This window comes from Juglans regia, chromosome 9, assembly GCF_001411555.2.
Source record: "Juglans regia cultivar Chandler chromosome 9, Walnut 2.0, whole genome shotgun sequence".
NCBI classification, from domain to species: domain Eukaryota; kingdom Viridiplantae; phylum Streptophyta; class Magnoliopsida; order Fagales; family Juglandaceae; genus Juglans; species Juglans regia.
The window spans coordinates 14,767,844-14,791,525 of NC_049909.1; the positions used below are offsets into that span (position 1 = coordinate 14,767,844).

A 23,682-nucleotide genomic window follows, 5' to 3' on the forward strand; every position below is an offset into this window, starting at 1 on the left:
ATCAATCTGCAAAATTCTTGATACAGCTTTCAAAAAATTTTTGTGGGGATTCTCAAAAGACAAAACTCATAATTTGACACTAAAGTCCTGGAAATCTATTTGTCAACCGAAGAAAGAATGTGGCCTTGGTATCAAATTGCAGCAAAAGATGAATCAAATTATACTAGCAAAAACAGGATGAGAATTAAACGGATCTAGAAATGATTTGTGGCACTCAATTCTAACTGCTAAATATTTAAATAACACTATACTTTGAGAAACTTCATAGAAAGCATCAGATTCATCCATGTGGAAATGAATACTCAAAACAAAATATTTGCTCAAAAAAGGTCGATGTTTCCAAATTTACAATGGAGAATCGATAAATATCTAGCTGGATCCATGGATTCTTTCACTGATCAATTTCAAACCACAGTCAATCCAATGTATGGTCTAGAACATCCAACTTTTACAGTTTTAGATCTCATACAAATTAACCCTCAGATTTGGGAAGTTCCAAAAATGCAAGATCTTTTCAATCAGGAAAGCATATCAGAAATATAAAAAATACACTACCAATACGAGCATATGAGCGGGACAAAGCGGTTTGGGCTTTAAACCACAATGAGAAATATTCAGTCAAATATGCATATCAAGCTACGATACTAGATCAAGTTTCAACTCAGCAAAATCCCTCAATAACACTCTTCAAGCCAATGTGGAGCCTTAAAATCATGATCGTCATAAATTACTAATTTGGAAACTTCTTTGGAATCTTCTTCCTACTAGAACAAGACTTGGTGAAATCATTCCCCACCAAGAAACAGAAGAATGTGTGCTTTGTAACCATGAGAAAGAAACTCTGATGCACCTTTTTGTTGAATGTCCAATCAACAGAATCCTATGGCAACAAAGCAGTTGACCCCTAAACCTTGCAAATTTGCCTTGATTCTATATCAGACTGGATACAAATGATCATCTATCCGGAAAAAGAGCTGGGACTTCAAAAAGAGGAAAGACACCACTTTCAACTATTTGTAGTCATAATAATAGACTTTATTTGGAGAAACATAAATGACATCATTCATAATCACACTTCTCTATCAATTGAGGAGACAAATGTTCAGATCAAGTACATCTATGATGACTATAAAGAAGCGTGGAAGGAAAAAATTAATCAACAAAGCAAAGCAGAAAAATGGTATCCTCCTCCTCCAAACTATCAAAGTTTATCTTTTGATGCAACAGTATGTGATCAATTTTTCAGTAGTCTCAGCAATTCAAAAAAATCATAGTGGAGATATTCAGGGAATAATAACGGAAAATGTACAAACAACTATACCTTTAATTGCATAAGCAAAAACAGCGTTGCTAGCATCCAATATGGCTTCAACTCAATGTCTTGCGATAATAGAAGGGGATTCTCAATTGGTAATTTCATCCATTAAAAGCCCAGATACCTCTTCATTCTGGAAAATATCAACTATTATCGAAGACATTCAGCACATATCCAATTTTCATCAAAATTGAAAATTTGTTAAAATACATCAATCTCAAAATCGATATGCGCACTTAGTTGCGCAATGGGCAGCTACCAATCATATTTTTGGAAGCTTACCCTTAGATAAAATTTCTAGATATTTTCTGTATATTGACAATGGAAAAGATCATCCTTAAACTTTGTATCTTTTATTTAATCTATAATATACTTGATTAGAAAAAAATAATTAGAAACATATGATTACTGCATTTTTTTTCTTTATTTTTAATATTAAATAGTTCCCAAATAACATGAATGAGAAATGTTGCTGCTCCCGATGGTTTTTTTTATTTAATAATTAAGTAAGTAATTTTTAACAATGTTGTAAATTTTTAAAAAATATATATATTTAAAAGTGTTAAAAAATGCATGAAAAAAAAACAAAAAAAAAAAAAGATAAAATACACTATCAAAGCCCTCAGCGGTGATTGTAGAGCCAACCAGCATGAACATATATCCACCAAATTTAACTTCCTTTCTCAATATATATATATACTAGGCTGTTTTAAAAGATAAATAATATAATTTACAGTCATAAAGTGTATAGATTTTACATTTTTTTTTTAAATAGATAAATTTAAGATTTATATAAAATACTTATTTTTTTAATAATAAATTTATTTTTTTTAAAAAAATATATAAAATTTACATAATCTAAAACTATATCTAAAATTACTCGCATCGAAAACCCTTTGTAGTTTGTATATATATTTTCGCATTATCATCCGCTCCTTTATGTTTAATTAAAGTAAATGATTAATGCCCAGTTTTTAGCTGCAATATATAGGGTCAGGCCTACTTCCCTTTCAAAACTTAACTGCTATTAATTGTCAAGTACTATGCAGCCAGCTGCTTTGAAAAACAGAAATGAATTTCGGGATTCAAATTTGTGTCTCCAATTTTTTTTTTTTTAATTAATGATTAAAAAAATATTTTTTAATGATATTATAAATTTTTTATTTTTTAAAAAAATATTTATAATGATTAAAAAATTTAAAAATATATACTTTTCAGAATTCAAATTGGAGCCCATTTTTCGATGCTGCAGCAGAATTCTTTGAAAAACTTAACTAGTAATCATTCAAAAATGCAGCCTTCAGTACAGCTGCATTCCTTAATTGGTAATGCTGGAGTACTTTGGAATTTCCAATATTGGCGGCAAACTCTGACATCAATTATATGACTATCCTGCATTAAAACTTAAAAGGAAAACATAAATTTATCCATCAATTTTTATGGCTTTATTTTACTGTTTAATTTATTTATTTTTTACTTAATGATTAATTAATTAATTTTAAGTGTACTGATATATTTTTTTTATTTTTAAAAATATTTAAATATATTAAATGTGGAGTCCATGGTCACCTTTACTTTTACAAACAAATCATACAATAACACTCCGGTTGATTATGTAAAGTTTATTTCATATGCCTTTCTTTCTACCACTCGAGTTTTTTTAAGAGATATTTTTTGGGAATGAAACTCAATTAACTTGCCCTAATTTTCTAATTTTAACTTGTTCAATCTAATTTTAAATTGAATTTAACATCTAAACACTTAACTATCAAATCACTAAATCTATCTAAACTCAAAATCTCTTTACACTTGGGACTTACAATTTTTTTTAACTTAAAACCTCTTTACATACCAGACCTACAACCCTTCTTAACTTCTTATAAATACATTTGAATTCATCTTAACATTTAAACACATTTAAACTCATCTTAAGTGAGTTTCGTAAAATTTATTTCATCATCTCAACTCGCCCATTATATTCATAAAAAATTCATCTCAATTCAACTCAACACTTAAATAGAGCTCACGACTTTAACGATAAGCCAAAAAACTTAAAAAAGTAAGGAGAGTGAAAGAGAGCTAATATTTTTTTTTTTCATAAACCGGATCATAACTCTTCATTAAGAGAGAACTTACAAAGTTGACTTGAAAAACAAGTCAATTACAAACGTTAATAACAATCCAGTACACTTTTATAACTGATATAGTCTAATTCAGACGGTAAATCTCTAAAGACCTAGATCTAATCCTTGGAGAGCTAGTAAGGTTTTGAATAAAAAATGTAGCGCCAATAAAAATTCCCACTCATAGACAACATGCTCCTTAGCCTATACAAGCCCCCCAGGCCAACAAATTGTCAAACACTTCATATGTGGTAATTAATTGTCAAAGTTGCCAAAGGAAAAGTGCAAGTGCATGATGACTCTCTACCTAATCTAAATTTATAAGCATACTACAGTATTTATGGTTGGTACCAATTAATCCTATTTAAATAACTTCTAAATATAAAAGTCAATATAATTATATTAGAAAAGATTCTGGTCCAATATAATCATTAACGGTAACTAACAAAGTAAAACTGAAGCAAGCTCAAAAAAAATATTAAAAAAGCAAAAATATTGTTCATCATCTTGAGTTTCACACTTGTTGCGTGGTATATATTTAAAATGATTAGCACACAAATTATATTTAAAACGCATAGTATTAACAAGTGTAATTGAGGATAATAGGATGATTAGTTTAACAAAAGTAATATTATTTATAAATAAATAATTATTTAAAATGATATATATATTTCTTCGAGAGCGTTTGAATGTTGAGATGAATTGAATTGATTTTATGAATAATAGTATTTTGTTAGTCTCATTGAAATGTGTTTAACTTCTTTAAGTTGAGATGAGTTTAATTTTTTTAATTGAAATGTACGAAGTCAGTTGAGATAAGTTTAACTTTTTTTTATAAGAAATTGAAAAAATAATGAGTCCCATCAATAATTGATTCGATATAAATTGAGTTAGATTTATCTTCTAATGATTCGTATAAGATGAATTCAAATGATTGATATATGAAATTACTTAAAATACGTTGTATTAATAACTATGATTAAAAATAATAAAATTTAAAAAAAATAATAATTTTATATAAAAATTTAAAAAAATTATAACAATAATATAAAATAAGATGATATGAGATGAAATCATTTCGATATATAAAATGACCTAGAAATTATAAATAAAATCTCTGAATCCTAACAAACTCAAATTTACGTAACAGTTTGGAATGACAAAATCATGATATGATGATCCAATAAATCCTGTTGCAGTTATCGATAATAGTGACGATAACAAAGCTGTTTATTAGATCATCTTGACATCAGCTGTCATCTTTCTTCCCCATTTTTAACAGAAGCCCACTTCTCACTCACTTTAAATACTTCTTGTGTCGTCTTTACTCCCTATAAAAGAAAATTTTCAAAAAATAATAATAAAAAAAAAAACAAACGAAAAAGAATAAAAGAGAAAGAACAAAAACCAGTAAAAGCCAAATGGAAAACCAAATACCAAAGACCAAACCCAACTGTCTCTCCTCTACCTGATCATTTTCTCCAAAACCCTATTTCAGTCTCTACTTCCTTTTCCCTTTTCTGGGCATTTTTTCCTTAATTTTCTCCATATCCGGTCTTTTTTTTCTTTTCTTTTTTATTTTCTTCTTCTTCTCTCGCTGATAAGTCTAAAACCCAATCGGGGTTCCCGGAGTCACAAATCCTCTCGTCTAAAGCCACAATTTTTTTTTCCTTAGAGAGAGCAGCTGAATAAAAACGAGAGAAAACACGAAAGGCTGTTTAATTTGGTGATTTATTTCTCCTTGTGTATATTCTATATTATGTGTGGGATTTTTCCTTTTTCGCTTTTTTTTTTTTTCCCTTTTTTTGGGTGGTGTGATTCTATGGCTGCTGTGGCTGAGGTTTCCGGTGAGGTGGCGGCTGCCAAGAACTTGGATTCCAAACCCAATTCGGAATCCGAAATAAATGTGCAGAAGCTCGTTGAAATGTTCAAAAAGTTGAATCCTTTGGCGAAGGAATTCTTTCCCTCTTCTTACTCTCATAATCAGAACAATAATTATTATCAGAACAATGGTCAATTGTCGCCCAATTATTTTCCGGCCGCCGATAAGTTGCCAGGAAACGATAATTCTCCGAACAATCGAAGGGTAATGATGACCCTCACTTGATCTCCTATTTTATTTATATAATCATCGTTGTTTTTCAATTCATATCTTAGAATACGAATGGTGGGTTTGGCCGGATTTTTTCATTTATTAGGTGGTTTCGTTGGTTTTGCTTATTTACTCTAGTTGTTTTAATTGAATTGAGTAGACTGTCTGAATTGGTTGATTTAAGGGGTTCTGGTCTTTCAAAATTTTATTATTTTTAGATTACTGTGATTGATTTCAGTATGAAAATTAGAATGCATAATTAATATCAGTAGATATGGTTTTAGCATTGATACCATTGTGTCCATTTTATTTGATTCGTTCCTTTTGGGACCCTGCAAAACTGGAATGATTTCCTATTCTTTGTGTTTAATATTTTGAGTTGAGGTGGAATTCTCAGTTTCAATTGATTGGCTGAATTTTGTCTTGGAACTTGTTTGAATAAGTATTAAGTAGGGTTTTTAGATTGGCTCTGTAATTTTTATGATTGAGTGGTGTCTGAATATTTATCTTTTCCTCAAATAAAACTATTTCTATATTATCTTGGGTTGAGTTATTTTTTTCTTTTGTGCTTTGATTAGTAAGTAATTCAATTTTTTTTTATTATTTTAGAAGTATAGGAAGTGATTCAGCATGATTATATAAATGAGAAAGCTTCCCCGTTAGAAATAAAAAGGATGAAAATGTAGAGACAAGGCTTTTAAAGAACTTTCCAGCAATAAGAAGTGACATTTTACCCTCTTTTACCCATTATATTTCTTCACTATAATTGCTGATACTTCAAATTTGTAACTTCCAGAGAAGAAACAACTACAACCAGGGGAGGAGAAGGTTGAACGGAAGATCTTTTAAAGCTCAACGAGAGGATAGTATTAGACGAACAGTTTATGTTTCTGATATCGACCAGCATGTGAGTGAAAATTATGGGAGTTTCTAATCTTGTTGCTTGAGTTTTTAAAGATTATGTCTTTTTTTTTCTTCAATTTTAGGCCCCGTTTGGTTTCAAAGATGGTCTCAACCCATCTCATCCCATCTCATCTCAACATCCAAACGCCATTCAAACACAAACACTTTTCAATTTCAAAATTTTTATCTAATCATTACAACTTTCCCAAACTTCCAAACAAAACACAAAAAAAAATTAACTTTTTCAAATCCCAAAACAAAAATAATATTAAAAAATTATATTCTAACAATATTTTAACTTTATAATATTTTTATTCAACTTTTTTCCTCTAATTTCCCAAAACTCCATAAAAGATCTTAACTCAAACCATTTCACTACTAAACTATCTCACTACCATTCACATATTTCTCAACTCATCTAATTTCATTTGTGTAGGCCTTAATGTAATAGTTTTAATAAATCCATGTCTCTTATTAATTCAGGTCACTGAAGAGCGGCTTGCTGCCTTATTTAGTAGTTGTGGCCAAGTAAGTTTCAGTGCTCACTCGAATACGCATTGATCAGTTGATCTTGGCCATATGTGGAAAGTAGTTATTTCAGTATGTTTGAGACATCTAACCTAGGTGTTTCATCTAAATTCTTTGATAGCATGTTACTTCATTTGGATCATTTTTTCCTGTTGATTAGTTTCATCTTTAAATGTTGTGAACATATTCAGCTACTATATTTAGTTTTCTTGAGGGTGTTGCTTCTTTGAATGATGTGAAAAACTCTTTCTCATTGTCTTTGCCGCACGCCCATGAACGCACCTTGCTCCATTGGCAGCCCAACACGATTAACATTATTAGTACACCAGCTTCTAATAACTCTTGTGGCATAGCCATTACAAGAGCCATTTGCTGGTGTGGTACCTAGGCATGCAACACTGGTAAATGTAGGAGAAGGCCTAGTTAAGAAAAAAAATGAGAAGAAGAATTCAGAAAATCTACTACAGAAGAAAAGCTAGTATTGATGTGGACGGGTGACCATTCATACAATGACTTGAGCATGAACATTTTTAGCTCTGGTAACTTTCTCTTGCACTCTGCAAAATTGTGGGTGTTGTGTTCATTCCAACTACTCCTTATTAAACACGACAGAGCCATCCTCCATGCATCTACCTTCAAATTGCATCCTGGTTTACCTCCCAAGCCGCCATTAACTCCAGCACTTGTTGGGCAATCTCCCTCTCAATACCTACAAGGTGAAAAATCGATGCCCACAAGGCTCTAGCCATGTGGAATCTGGCGGTGCGTTGTAACTGGAGTTGAAATATTCAGCACATCATGTAGCATGGTTTTGCAACTGTCATGAAGTGTCTGTATCCTAACATGTCTACTCGGTCATGCCCTTAATTATATTTTTTGAAGTATGTAGTGGATGTGTTAGAAGAAGAATATATGAAGTAGAGTCAATTGAAGATGAATAATAAAGTTTTTGCTTGAAAAGTAAATAATCTAGTTGTGATAATCATTAGAAAGGATTCATGATTTACTTACAGATGAATACAGTTCTCCAAGACCTTTTTGGGAGCAATAATGATTCTTGGGTTACTTACAGAATGGAAGTACATGTGGCAATGTAATTACGTTTTTGTTAGGACTATAGTGTTATGGTTTAACATTATTGTGAAGTTTGAGTAGTGTATCATGCAAGAAATGACTTGCTACAGAAGCACTTGTAGGGATTTTGTAATTAATAATCTGTGAAATCATATCATTTCACTGCTTAGATTAAGAATCAGCCATGTTAATGAGAACTGCAATTACTGTGATCGCTCAAACGACACAGGGCACTCAAACAAATTGAACTATATTGGATGATATGGTGACATAATATTAGATGTTCTTTTTTTTTTTCCTCTCTGTATCTGTTTTTATACCTTGATATGTGAAAGTAGATAACATGGTTCATCTATTTTCATTGTTGTTGTACATATCTTTAGTCAATGGGATCTAGCCATCGACCCCTGAGCTGACTAATCTAAGTCATCAAACCATGCTGAATCGATGGCTGTCATTTGGTTTTGGTTTGGCTAGTCAGCTGGGTCACGGTTTTTGGCTTCCTCATTCTCACCTGAGAGACCCCTTTTGGATTATATTGAAGGTTGTATGTGCTGATGGAAATGGGAGATTCATTGACAGCACAATACGCCAGGACACAATGGAGATTGGTCAAGACCTAGTTTGCATGGATATGGTCCTCTCCACGTACCAAATCTGTGTTTAGACCCACAGGCTTCCTAGATAAACCACAAGAAATTCATTACAAAAGCATAAATCCATAAGATAAAAACTATATAAAAAAACCCGTAACCACCACTCCATCCACAAATCACAACTTAACTACCACAGATATAGAAAACCACCTTTGCATTCAACTTATATCATGAAAAATTTCTCAAGTTTGAACTTACGAAAGCCCTCACATTCCATTCATTACTGAAAACCGAGGAGTGCCTGGTAGGTGGCTCATGGTTGGGCGTTAGGGTTGGCACATTGTGGGGGTAGTTTATGAGTTAAAAGTGAGAGGGAGGATGGGGTATGTGTTGTGGTTTGGGTTAGGGTCAGTTACTCATTGTATGGTTGCAGAAAGGAGGACAGTTTGATGTTGGTTAGGCCTTTGGTCTGGTTGTGGGTAATAAAAATGCAGAAGAGAGAATAAAAATACAGGGGGTGTGAGGCCACTGAGGGTCATATTTATTACACTATTTCTAACCCCCATTGATATTTCATTCCTGAAACCCACACCAAGACATTGCTCACTGGTGACCAGCCAATGTTGGTTGATACACTTATGGGTTGGACGGGTCTGGCTGGTAGTTTACTCTCACCTAATCTCTAGTTCTCCACCATTATCACATCTTCTTTGATGATTACCTCATTTTTTGCCAATTTATTTTTTCTGGTGAAGTTCCAATAAAGTATCATTATGTTTTTAGATAGGTAATCAAAAATTTTAATGATAAGACACACACATAGCCCAACTACATGGGATGTATACAAGAGAAAACACTCAAGAGTAAGAAATAGGAGTAGATACAAGGAATTCATGGGAACTTAGTTCATTGAAATCTATAGCTATTGCCCAAAGGACAAAGTATTGAAGAAGAGGCGTTTACATTCATCCGTTTTATGTTCATGATCTTTAAAATTTATATCATTCCTTTCCCTTGAAATAACTATAAGCATATGGGAGTCATCTTCACGTTGCTACAATTTGTGGAATTCCATTTTTTTTTTTTTTTTTATTGTGGACTGCCATATAAACCTCTCTAAGCAAAAAAGTCAATACCGATCCATCATAATGATCCCACACTTCCTTAGGTGTCTGTGGTTAGGATCTTCCCTAGGGAAGCTGCCCATGCAAAGAAAGCTGCTTTTAGTGGCACCTTACTCCGCCAAATACTTCTCCTAGGAGAGGAAAGGGAATGCTCTCTTGAGTAGTGAGGACCTCATAGTTGAAAATACAGTGAAGTCCCCTTTCTAAGAGGGTTTCCAAAGAATCTTTTCTGTACCTTGAGCACATAATCCAGTAGAGTACAATAAATTGAAGAATTATGGGAGAGCACCAACCTCCTATTCATGATCAACTCTAAAGAAACTAACATTCTACTATGGACAGCCACTGAAGAAAATAAATTAGCCACTAAAGCCTCGTGCTCATGTGGAATCCATTAGACTGTTGGGAAATCTTCCTTGAGGCCCCTATCTTCACACCATTAGTCATGCCAAGATTTAACCTAAAACCATCACCCACCTCTCAAGTCTAGAGAATGTCCCGCATCCTTTTTTATTACTTTTCCACAGCCCCACTTAAAGTATTAGTATTTGAAGATCTTTTATGTATTTCTTCGTTTTCATGGTTTATCGCCTGGAAGTGTTTGTGATATGTACCCTTTATGGAGGTGCTATACTTATTTCCTGCGTTCTATGCTTTTTTGTTGGTTCTTAAAGTCTGGTCTGGACATGCTCATTATAAGGATGAAAGTACTGGCTAAAAATCAGCAGGATAATGGATGCTCCAAATTACCCATAACCTCTGAATCAATGAAATATAGCTCATATGCGTTTCTTACTAAAAGAGAAGAAGAAAGCATTAACCCTCTCTTATCTGAAATTTCTAGATTGCAGAATTCTCTGGATAGCTTTTTAATGTCTTCCTGTGGTTTGGCTTAGTCTTGGTAAAAGGCTTTGCTTTTACGAACTACACTTCAAATCATTACTCATATATTGCATATGAATGTTCTTTTTATTTTTCCAGGTGACTGATAATATCAAGTATATGAGATTTTTACTTCATTTCTTTATCTCATTCTTCTTTCGTTCCCTTTATTGTCAAAAGTGTTTAATTTTGAAGTTTTTATTAACTATTCCTCCTAACTTTCCTCTGCCTATATGATTTTGTATCTTCTGTGCCCCATGAGGAACAATATTGTTTGCTTTATGCCTTTGACTTTAAGAAGAATGGAAATATTCCTTTCTCTTTTGATGTGGCTTGTATTTTTGACAGAATAGGGTTTTATATAATTACCGTTGCTTTTTACCATATGGTTGATTTGGCAGATAAGAGATTAAATAAGACATTTCTGAAGTTCTTGTCATATTTACTTGTGAAGGTTAATGATTGCCGAATTTGCGGTGATCCACACTCAGTTCTTCGTTTTGCATTTGTGGAATTTGCTGATGAGCGTAAGTTGATTGTTTGGGCCTGCAAGTCTTCCTAACTGAATTCGTTTTACCCAGGTCCCTTCTAATATAATAATAACCATATCTTGCATGCTCCATGGATTTTTTGCTAACAGATGGTGCACGAGCAGCTCTAAATCTTGGTGGGACAATGCTTGGGTACTACCCAGTTAGGGTCTTACCTTCAAAAACTGCCATCCTTCCTGTGAATCCTACATTCCTTCCTAGGGTATGAATCAATAACCCTCTGGCATTTTTTAGTTGTGTTAATAACTTCATGATGCTGGAACTGCACGTCTGTACTGTTTTGACAAATAATCAAGTTCATAACTCTATCAAATTTTTGCTGTTTTGATGATTGTTGTTAAGTGCAGTCAGAGGATGAACGGGAAATGTGTGCCAGGACGATCTATTGTACAAATATTGATAAGAAGGTATTGACTTTGTTTAATATTTTTCAGATGCATCTGATAATTGCTGGATTATGCCCGTTACATGATGCCTATAATTTTTTGTTCATTCCTATTGATAACACGTTTGTTTGTAAATGCAGGTTTCTCAAACTGAAGTGAAGAACTTCTTTGAATCAGCTTGTGGTGGTGAGGTTGGGATAGCACTCGAACATGGTTATTTTTTTATTAGATTAGAAAAGTCAAAATATGATGTAAAAAGTTATATGATAGTCGACATGGTCTTAAATTTACAGGTTACTCGCTTGAGGCTTTTGGGGGATCATGTTCATTCAACTCGTATAGCTTTTGTTGAATTTGAACTTGTAAGTTTTTGTTTACAGCCTTGAAGGTATTGATGCTTTCTAACTAAACTTTCATTTAGAACTTAGGGTAGGTTTGGGGAGTGAGATGAGAATTTTGTGTTTTGTTTTGAAGTTTAAAATATTAAGTTTTAATATTATTATTGTTTTGGGATTTGAAAAAGGTATATTGGGATTTGAAAAAGTTGAATTGTTTATTATATTTTGTATGGGGATTTGAAAAAGGTGTAATGATGAGATGAGATGAGAATTTTGTGTTTTGTTTTTGGCCCCAAACCTGCCCTTAGTCTAATGCTTTGAAATCTTCCTGTTTTTGCTGTAATGTTGTTTGATTTTTCAATAGTAGACCACTGAGTCTCTGAATAGAGCTTGCCCTAGAAGCTCTTTCCTCTTATCTTTTCGAATCTAAAAAACTCCCTTTCCTCAAGTAGGGGTGAGGTACCGCCCGGCTGTAAAGTTCAATGGATTGAAAATATTTAGAGAATGTGACATAGGCCATTTTATCTTCAGCATTTGCACTATTCCGATGGGCAGCGCGAGTTCTTGTATTTTTGAGTAACTGGTTGGTTCTTCAGAAGTAGCTGCATACAGGGCATAGCATCATGCTGATTTTATCAACAGTATCTTCTCTGACTCGCCCCCACCTGGTGCCCCCGGTTAAAGACTTCTTGACTAATCTGTTTTTTTAGAGTTCTTGGGTGTAGATAAATATCGACATCCTTTTCTCTGGTTAGAGTTGGTTGTAAATAGTTGTCTTATAGGTATGAGAATGGACCATCTTTCATGCAAGAAACATGATGATGCACATTGTTTTGTTGATGCGAGTAACTCACACAAAATTCCTTTATGAGGAGCGGTACCCTTTTCTTCTTAAGAGTATTCCGGCTTAAACACATCCACAATTTTTAATTTACCACTGGGAATGTTTGCATGGTCATCTTAGTAAGAAATGCTTACACTTCTAACAGGAAGATAATTTCATGACCACATTATAGTTTCTCTTTTTAGATATGAGGTGTCTGGATTATAGTTCCGCATTGTCTCAGACACAAGCACACACCTGTATTTAATGACTGTAGTTTATGCATATATATTTATATATATATATATAAATATGTATGTATATATGATCAATGAGTCATCTAAGGCCTCATGCCATAATGCTCTCAATTCCTCTTACTTTGCTTGCAGACAAGGGCTCATGCATAATTCTGACGAGTTCTTTTGTTTCCATGAGCAGGCAGAAAGTGCCATTACTGCACTGAGTTGCAGTGGGATGCTCTTAGGAACCCAGCCCATTAGGTGTGCTCTCCTAACTGATCTTCTTGAAAAGTCCTCAACTAAGTTTGACGTCATCATATCTTGGTGTTAATGTTGATTTCCATTTAGGGTAAGTCCTTCGAAGACACCGGTGAGGCCACGAGTTGCTCGCCCAACATTGCATTAACTAAAAATCATAGTCGGAAACACATGGATGGAATTTGTTCCGACTTTCCCGTCGAGAGAAACTTTTTTGAGTCGAAGGATGGTGAAACTTTCTTTTGTTTCGGCATTTCCATCTTTTTTCTTTGCAACGGTTACTTTTTTGGTGACTGAACATGTTGTGATCCTGCTTCAAATGAAGTTTTTACAGGACCGGGGTTCTCAATCTTTAAGAACGTTTACCTTATTCCATTCCCTTTTGTTTTGATCTCATGGTATTCTTTTCAGTTAAACAAAAGCTTAAAGCTTTACTTCTTCAGGTTTCACACAATCACTTTGTCATTACCATATGAATACTTGATAAACGATTTTAGCACCGGAGGTCGTGTATAGGATTTAGGATCTATTCAAGGTGGGTTTCACAAAGCCTTGGTGAGGTTTCACATTGTGTAAAAGACTAACTCCCCTGTTTGGATTGAGAAGTTATCTCAATTCATTTCATTTCATCATTATAATTTTTTAAAATTTTTATACAAAATATAATAAATAGTTCAACTTTTTTAAATCTCAAAACAACAATAATATTAAAAAATAATATTTTATTCAACTCATTTAAAATCATCTTATTTTATCTCTCAATCCAAATGGAAAGTACATTTGGAATACAGTATTCTGAATATTTGATGCTCTTTTTTGTGGGCAGATTAAAATTTAAAAATATCCTCTTGCTCATCAAGGTGCATTCAACATAATAGCAATTTTGAAACTATAGTGCGGAAATGCATAATAGAATAAGAAATGTTTTAGCTACAAAGAGATATTAAAAAGTAAACTCACAAATTGATGTTATTTGATATAGTATGTTAGATTGTAAAGTTATTTTTTTAATAAAATAGATCTAACGTATCATATGAAGTCATGTCAATTTATAAGTTCATGTCTGTAACACTTTTCAGATAGGAACAAGAACAATCTTAGAAAGGAGTTATCTCCCATTAAAGGAGTTGAAACCCAAAAGAAAGTGGAATCCAAATCAAACCGCCCTTCTCCAACTTTGTCGGGGGCATGTTTCTGAGAAGTTTCCAAGACCATAGAGATCATCCAGATCCAATGAAACCATGACACTTAGACAATGCCGAGGTAGGGTAGGTAGCAGTAACATTGGTCAAAAAGAAGTCTTCATTCTTCAACACAACAAACACTCAAATTTTCAGTACAAAAACAAGGTTTGTAATTCGACCACGTAAACAAAACAAAAAAGAAAATGTCGTTTCTTCAAATCAAAAGCAAAAGAAATGATAGAAACGTGGTCGGTTTTAAAGAGAGTTTACTTTTTAAAAGACAATACTGCCGCAAAAATAAAAAGAATCCGTGACATTTCATGTAATGGTCGTTAGGTCAAAACATACGTGTCCAACTCTGGACGGTGGTTGTCCAAATCCAACACGGTTTTGGGCGTCACTTGAAAGTTGACGTGTCGTAGAATTTAAGTCCAGAGCGCTTCGCAATTTCGGCTCTAAAGTGTGGTGTAGTGTTATATGTAACAACCCTTTTATTTACAATATTATATATATATATATATATATGAAAAAATTAAATTGTAAACGATTCTGTATATTAATATACACATTTATTTAATATGATTAATCAAAAAATAAATTTTATTGAAAACAATATTAATTTAAATTTAAAATATGAAGACAACAGATTAGTATGTCGATTGGTACACAAATTTATTTGTACATAACAAAACTTTATATATATATTGAATATTTATCTCATTTTATTAATTTTTTTAATTCAAAATTTAAATTTTTATTATTTTACTAAATAACATGTCAATACATATAATTACGTTTATAAAATTATAAGTATAGATAGTATTTTTTAGAGTAAATCTATTCATTATCTATTTTTATATCATCTTTTTATCATTTCATAATGTGGTATTAGATGATAGGTATATAAGTAAAATATGATAAATAATTTCTAATTATCTAATACTATATTATAAGATGATAAAAGAATGACGAAAATTAAAATAATGAGTAGTATTTTTTTATTTTTTAACTCTTTTTCTTCTCTTCTCATTTTATTAAATTTTTTAATTTTAAATTATAAGTATATTTTTTTAAAATAAGACGATCGTGCAATGGACAAAATGGGAAGAAGTCAAGAGTTTCATGTTGTGTTTGGATATTGAAATGAGTTGAGTTAAGTTGAATTGAGATTATAAAATATTGTTAGAATATTATTTTTTAATATTATTATTATTTTAAAATTTAAAAAAATTGAATTATTTATTATATTTTATATTAAAATTTAAAAAAATTATAATGATAAGTTGAGATGAGTTTGGTAACCAAACTCAATGAATGAAGTAGAGTTGTCCTTTATAAATCGTGGCAGCCTGGTAGGGAGTTTGGGTTCTCCAAGTGTACGATTTGACACAAGTCCACTTGGTCCAATTGAATCGAGCCATGTTGGCTAAAACCTAAATCCACGGTGCTTTTAGAGAAAAGCGGCCGACATCTTTTGTCCCAAATGGTTTGTCACGGTGGATAAAGATTTCTAAAAGCATTCTTAATCTATTAAGAATTTATCTATTAAATTATAAAATATATCACATTAAAATAATTATATTTTAAATATTTAAAATATAGTTACTTTAATTTTTAAAGTTATTTTCAAATTTAAAAGATATTGTTTATTCATCAAATCTATTTTATATTATTTGTTTATCTATCTCGAAATCTCCATCAATATCTTTCTAGTTTCTATTTTTAATTCATAATTTAATTAGAATATGATTACTAATTAATATATAATATTATGAATAGTAAAATATGATAAAATTAAATAAATTAATAATTAAAAAAATTAAATATTTTTAAAATTATTAGTTATTCATTACTATATAATAAATAAATGTATAAGCTAATGTAGAGATTTGATGTGAATAATTAAAATCAAATTCATCTTATATTATTTTATTATTATATAATGAAAAAATAGCTATTCCAATATAGAGATTTATGTGAATGGAATAGCTAAAAATAAATTTCTCTTTCATTCATAAAAAAATATCCTTTAACTTTAGCTAATCCAATGAGAGTGCTGTAACAAAGAACTCACTCTTTTGATACGGAAAAATTATGCTAACAGCCATATATTACATCAATTTTGTTATATACAATTATTTTTATGTATTTTTTTTATATATTTTTTTAATATAATTAGTCAAAATAATTATTTTATATTAAAAAAATAATGCAGCCAATCATATTAATAAAGTGCACAAAAGAGTACGTAAAAATTACTACACATAAAAATTTTGATATTTACATACATATTGAGAAAAAATTTTTTTTTTAAATGTGTGGTGTAAGATTACTAAATAGAATAACTCTTTAATATTTTTTAGGTGCAGAAGTTGTGTCTTTTATATTGATTTATAAATAGAATTAAAAAAATATATATAAATATATATATATATATATATATATATATATATATATATATATATATAATAGAAGGTTTGGCACACTCTTGAATGTATTTCATTTGAAATATTTGCTTGCTTCTCAATGCAACCACCATACATGTAAGAAAAGAAAATACATGATAATCTATATATATATATATATATATATATATATATATATTTAACATCATTCAATGCAGCTTAATTATATGAAAAATTCGAGTAATTAATGTGTACTTCACATGAAAATTAATTAAAATTTGTGTATATTTTTTTCTTAAAATTGATGCATGGTCCGATTCGAGAATGAGTTGGAGAAGCTCTCAACTCACGTGGGATTTAACTTATTGAATTCTATGGTTTTTATAAAAATAAAAATAATTATAATAATAATAATAATAATAACCTATTTTGTCATCAAGTGTTGATGGTTATGTTTTAATTATTGTGAATTAGACATGTCATAAGCCAATTATAATGTTGGGACACTTGTATGGATTGATTGAGGTGGTAGATATCTATGAATAAATATCCCACGTATCCCAAATACTTGGATTGTGACTAGGAACATGTCTAAGCAACTTCCCTTACCAATTATAATTACGTGTCTTTTTTTTTGGGGGGGCACTGATTCAAACCTCAATCCAATGTGTGTGGGACCTTGGGTCAAACCAAGTGGATTTAGTTGGTTTCCCACGACAAAACGACAGCCAAATGGACCCGTAATAATTCAATGATATCATCATAATTCATAAATATCCTACTTTTAAGTCTTTTCTCTTCTCCTCTTTCCTTTTCTTTTACTTAGAAGCATTCTAATCTTCCATCCTCTCTAGAATATAGAATCGAGGTGTATTAGAAGTTATAACAAATAGACTTTTTGAGATTTTTGTTGTTGCTGTGATTATGGGTATAGACTATGATGTTCATTGTAATGCTATGCATTAGTTACTATTCATTCTCACACTCCACACTTATAATTTTTTTTTTTTTTCTAGTATAAGGGTATTTTTTATAAGATATGAAATGTGAAATAATGAATAATGATTGATGAGAAGAATTTTTCATTACCATATATAGAGTTAAGGCTACTAAAGAATGGTGTTTTGTAGGAAACTTAGCTAACGTGGAGAGCACACCAATTTGTGTAGTCTCAAGTTTAGACAATAGTACTCAAAATAGAGGCAATTTGTAAAGCATATGCTCTGCTTAGCGTCCTAACTTTTAATCGAATTGTTTAATATTGGTGATTCTTAAACCTAAATGACTAATTGAGATCCTCTCACATTTAGTTGACGGATCCATAATTTGACAGTCATCCATTCTTAAGGTATTGGTATTGGACTAGTCAAATGTCTTCAAGTAAGATAATCTAGAAAAGTAAATCTATTGCAAAATTCATATTTGGAGAGTCACTATTTACCAACCAAAAGCATATTTTATTGAAAAATAATCTAGAAAAGTGGTCCAATTTTCAGTGCAAACCCAAGAGTTTGATATTCTCCATTGTTTTACAATTAGAATCTGTAAGCAACATTTTACTTTTTGATTACTTGAAGCGGGATTTTAAGTTCTCTTGTGTTTGTTATTTGATATATACATATATATTTTTTAATTTGGCCACAAAATTGATTAAATTAATGTTCAATTTTATTATTATAAAGTATCATTATCAGGGCTAACAAAATGTGTTTGTTAGATAATTATGTTAGAAAAAAATAGTTGTCAAACAATAACTTAATTAAAAATTAAAGTATTAATTAACATATGGCTAGTATAATTACAAATTTTAAAAAAAAAAAATTTTAAAATGATATTATTTAAAAAATAATATTTTATTATTATTTTAACTAATAGATGGATAATCTAATTTGGAGTTATATATTGAATGACAAAGGCAAAAGACAAATAATGTGATTTTAGGCAAATTTTGACTTTGACTTTAGCTAGATCATTGTCAATGCTCTCAATTATAATACTCTCTTGTTTGGTTACACACTTCAGATGAGATGAGATGAGATGTTTTATTGAAAATTGAATAAAATATTGTTATAACATAAATTTCTAATATTATTATTATTTTGAAATTTGAAAAAATTGAATTATTTATTATATTTTGTGTGAGAGTTTGAAAAAGTTGTAATAATTATATGAGATGAGATAGTTCGATTTTATATAACCAAACTAGCCTAACTAGATCGTGAGATTCTTTGGAGTCAAAAAAGGTAAAGCGGTTGTTTCTTGATAGTTTCATAATCGTCAAGTCCAAAAGTCTTTGATCAAGCACAAATCAATGTAACATTACTATCAATTGATCTTGGGCTGCGCCAATCTAACAAATCAGGCAAGATTCCTTCATAAATCAATGTAACATCTCATATATTAAGGCATTGATAGAATGATCAATATCCCCTTAAATTCTTACCCTTACTTGAAAATATACACAATAATTCAAAACGATGTATGATTGAAAAAGTATCCAAGATAGGCATGTAGAGAATTATTTACTTCCTTTTTAGAGCTTATTAAAAGAGAGGAAAAAAAAAAAAAAAAAAGAAGGAGACAAAGGATATCAACCTATTCAATACATGTTTGTTTCAATTGACTTAGCTTTCCGGCCATGTGCTTTCCAACACCGTCCTTTCAAATGGGCCACGCCATGGGCACCATCTCTCTCTCTCTCTCTCTCTCTCTCTCTCTACATATATATATATATATATAGGGTGTGGCTACTATGCCGCCCCATCTTGACCGTTAAGCTTACTGCACAGCGTAAAAAAGTTTTTTTTTTCTTTTTTCTTATCACATTTTTAACATATTTAAATACAGTTAAAAAATAAAAAAAAATACACCAATACATTTAGGCCCGGTTTGAATTCACAACTTATCTCAACTCATCTCACTACTATTTACTACTATTTATTAACTTTAATTCATAAATTTTACTACTATTTACAACTCATCTCACTATTATTCACAATTCATCTCAACTCATATTCGAATCTAAACAAGGCCTTAAAATCAATTACTTAATCACTTAGTAAAAAAAAAAAAGACAAGCGATCAAATGAACGTGTCAAATGGAGTGGGCATAGTAGTGTTTTTCATATATATATATATATATATATATCTTCTTGAGGAGCCTACCCTTCCTTGTCTATTTGTCACAGAGTTCTCTTATCTCTGGCCTAAACTATTGAATAAATCTTAACTTTCGGTTATGATGAAGATATTTTCATCTTTTGAAAAGAGTTTGACACATATATTCTTTGAAAAATGCATGTATATATATATATATATACACGATGAGTGCTACATTCACAAAGTCATTACATAAAAATAATCACACAAGTTGACATAGTTTCATGTGATCTATCGAATCAGTCTTATAATAAAAATAATTTTACAATCTAATAAATCACATCAAATTATATTAATTTATAAAATTATTTTTATATAATTATTTTATAGTTAGAGTATTTTTTCTAAGCCACATCACAAATGTATCATCACTTAACACAATCAAAGGGCAATCCAATATTAAAGCGTTGTTCAAGATTGTAGCATCCGGCCCATATCGCCCTAGAAAATATAATATTGATATATTGATATATTAATGGCTAGTGAATTTGGTTGCAATGTCTGTCGGTCGTGGCAGTTGGCAGTTGGCAGTTTTTTCTGGTAAAGTCAATTGGACCAGGAATCTTTTTATTATATTGGGAGATTTTCCAATGGCATGCAAGGACACTAAGAAACTGCCAAATTCAAGACAGATATTAGCCTTAAATATCGGACTGTCATTAAAGTATAATTGATATAATTTGATTTTATGTTGGGATTCGTCCTATGTATATCACCGGTGTTCTAAACATCTGAATCTACTCTTTCCTGTTCATCATCCACTTTTAATATTGTTAAGAGAGATATAAATGTTTTAGTTATAAAAATAAAAATAAATTTATAAATTAATATGATTTAATATGATATGTTAAATTAATATAAAATTATTTTTATTATAAAATCGATCTAATATATCATATGAATCTATGTTAATTGTTAAGTTTAATTTTGTGAAATCTCTTTATAACTGCAGTACTTTTCTAAAAGAAAATATACAACTTTCTTCAAAACTACCATTCAACTTGCAATCAACCATCAATTTATCGATTTCGATATTCATTCTTTCAAACTATCAATAAGTCGCGATACTAAAATTGAATATGACTTGATATGACATGTTTCATTAAAAAGTATTATTTTTATTATAAAATCGATATGATATATTATATTAGCCTACGTAAATTTTTAAACTTTTTTTTTAAATTCCTTTAAATCTAACACTACTTTGTATGTGTCACTTTATTAATGTGATTGGTCAAAACAGTTATTTTATATTAAAAAAAGTAACACAGTCAATCATATTAATAGAATGTATAATAAATACATAATTGCATATAGAGTTTTTATTTTCCATTACATGCTGCATCCATTTACAGCCTATAGGTGCATGGTTCTATACCGATGCTAAACAGTTGCATCGGAGATTCACCAGATGTCGACGTGGAAAATATATCCTTCGATTTTCACACTGTTACTAGGACATAATTTAATTAAACTATAAGAAAAGATCAAAATTAGATTCTCCGTCTCATAAATAAAAATTATATTTTAATACAAATCAAATCATGTCACATAAGTATCATGAAGATCGAGTGTTTCTTTTATAATAACTTATAAATATAATTTTTTAAATATAAACTCCTAAAGTCTTATCCGTATGAAAACACAATATGTATATATCGTGGCGTGTTTGCTTTGATTGATGAACCCGCCAACTTATATGGAAAATTCATTTTCAAAAGTGTATCAAGACACGCATGTTGATAGCTTAAGATTGTTGTATTAATTTGTTAGGATGATGATGATCTGAAAATCATACGCCAAAAGGGTAATCTCTATTGAATCTAACACTTTGAACTAGTTTATGCACAAGTGATTATAATAATCCACCTTTTTAGAGGTTAAGGGTCATCCATGACATCAAAGATACTAATCCTCCCTCGTGTATAAAATATGTTTAATTATATGGTAGAACATGTAGGGAAGATATGGTTGTTAGTCCATGATTCATGTCACGTTTAAGACCCTTTAAAAAAGTAATTAATAAATTGAATTCTTTAGGTGGATGAAGGAGGAAGGAATCTCGGCCTACATTCATGAGAAAAAGGTGATTTAACATGAGGAATAATACTAACAACAACAACAACAATAACAATATCATTTAGAGCAGTAGAAATAATATCGTAATTGATTATTTTAACATGCGAGATAGAAAATTATTTAATCAAGTGATGAGTTGCAGTTGCCTAACTATTGTTGCACACCAAATTATGATACATAAACATCTATTTTAATCCCTCTTTTTATAACTCCAAGTGAATCCTTGTTTTTATAAATCTTAAATCTACTTATACCCTATACGGATTGGATTGCATTATGGGGTGATTATGTATTGTCAAACTAATTTGTATATCGAAAAGTTCATATCACAATATGAATTAGGGGTGGGCAGCGCGGCCCCGCTGCCCCGCCCCACCTCCGCATGGTGGGGCGGGCAACCCTGCTTCAGCCATGTGGGGGCGGGGGGTGGGAAGGGTCCAACCCTGCTCCGCATTTCTCCCGTCCCACTCCCGTTTACATGTTTATATATATATATATTATATAAACCCAAATATATATATTTATATTTTACAAATTGTGAATATATAAATATATATTACAATTTGTTAAATTTGATCACAAAGTATGCACTAGTAAATTTAAAAATTACATAGTTTAAAAATTAATACACTACAACTTACACAAAATATGTACTAGTAAATTTAAAAACTATATAGTTTTTAAATTGTAGTCATATTTATAAAATTTAAATTTATAATTTGGGTCTAAAAATATATTTTTAATCACTTTTAGACCTAGGAATAATTTTTAAACCTAGTGTAATGCAGTCTATTTTTTAAATATACATGAGGCAGGGCGGAGTGGGAATCCGTCCCACACCCCGCCCACGGGATGCCAGGGGGAATGGGAGTGAAAAGCCTCGTAGGGGGCAGATAGCACCCTGAATATGGGTACTTGCTATCCTATGTTACTTGCTCTTCTATTGGACTTGCTACACACTGCAGACCACTTTTTCTCATTTTTTACTAAATTAAGAAGAGAAAATCATCTTTCCTTCCACTTGTCAAGAAAAGACTCTTAATTCTTTGCATTCCCTGTGTTCTTGGAAGGTCGTTTATCCTCTTTCGTTGGCGCAATCATCACAATTTACCAAGTTATATGGATTTTAGATTGAGATGAATTATAAAAGAGCATACAAATATCTAGTATAGGGTCATGATGATAAGTCATGACTAAAAGTTTTGTTTGATTTACCAAGGAACTCTTCCCATGAAGGTAGGGCGTGACACTGTCTAGCATATTCTTTTTAAATCCTCTCTGTTTACCATTATTGGTGCACCAAAATGAATCTGCTGTGAATCTGCCATGCAAAGAGGCCCATTTCGGTTTCCCTTTTTATTTTATATATATATATATATATATATATTTTCATTATTTTCATTTTTATTAAAGGAAAGTGATAAATAAACGTGCAATGTAAGCGTGTGTGGGCAAGTGACGTGGACCATAGCATTCATTACCCAGATATCAGGTTGAAAGACAACAAGAGAAATGGCCACGTGTCCGTTTGACTACTCTTATATAGGGGGAAGAACTCCGTCTTTAGACGTGTTTTTTGCTCCAATGTCCATTGTCCAACTCCCACCTCAAACCTAACATCCT

The 23,682-nt window shown here is 31.0% G+C and overlaps 1 protein-coding gene across 6 annotated transcripts; it reads left to right on the plus strand.

Moving 5' to 3' along the window:
- Positions 1–4,852: 4,852 nt before the first annotated feature.
- LOC108994422 (polyadenylate-binding protein-interacting protein 9-like) lies at positions 4,853–13,795 on the plus strand. Of its 6 annotated transcripts, none has more exons than XR_001996682.2 (10): positions 4,853–5,524; positions 6,327–6,437; positions 6,917–6,961; positions 11,092–11,164; positions 11,278–11,390; positions 11,536–11,595; positions 11,715–11,760; positions 11,868–11,936; positions 13,174–13,235; positions 13,323–13,370. XR_001996682.2 is itself a non-coding variant. In XM_018969636.2 (10 exons), exons 1-10 carry the CDS (start codon positions 5,198–5,200, stop codon positions 13,378–13,380), a joined length of 969 nt encoding a protein of 322 aa, XP_018825181.2. In that variant the 5' UTR covers positions 4,854–5,197; the 3' UTR covers positions 13,381–13,795. The 6 variants fall into 6 exon arrangements, 4 of the variants coding, with proteins under 4 accessions (XP_035550020.1, XP_018825181.2, XP_035550019.1 ...); XM_018969636.2 differs by having other exon boundaries at positions 4,854–5,524; positions 11,715–11,765; positions 13,323–13,795; XR_001996684.2 differs by lacking the exons at positions 13,174–13,235; positions 13,323–13,370 and adding an exon at positions 12,221–13,167 and having other exon boundaries at positions 11,868–12,002.
- The last annotated feature ends 9,887 nt before the right edge of the window (positions 13,796–23,682 follow it).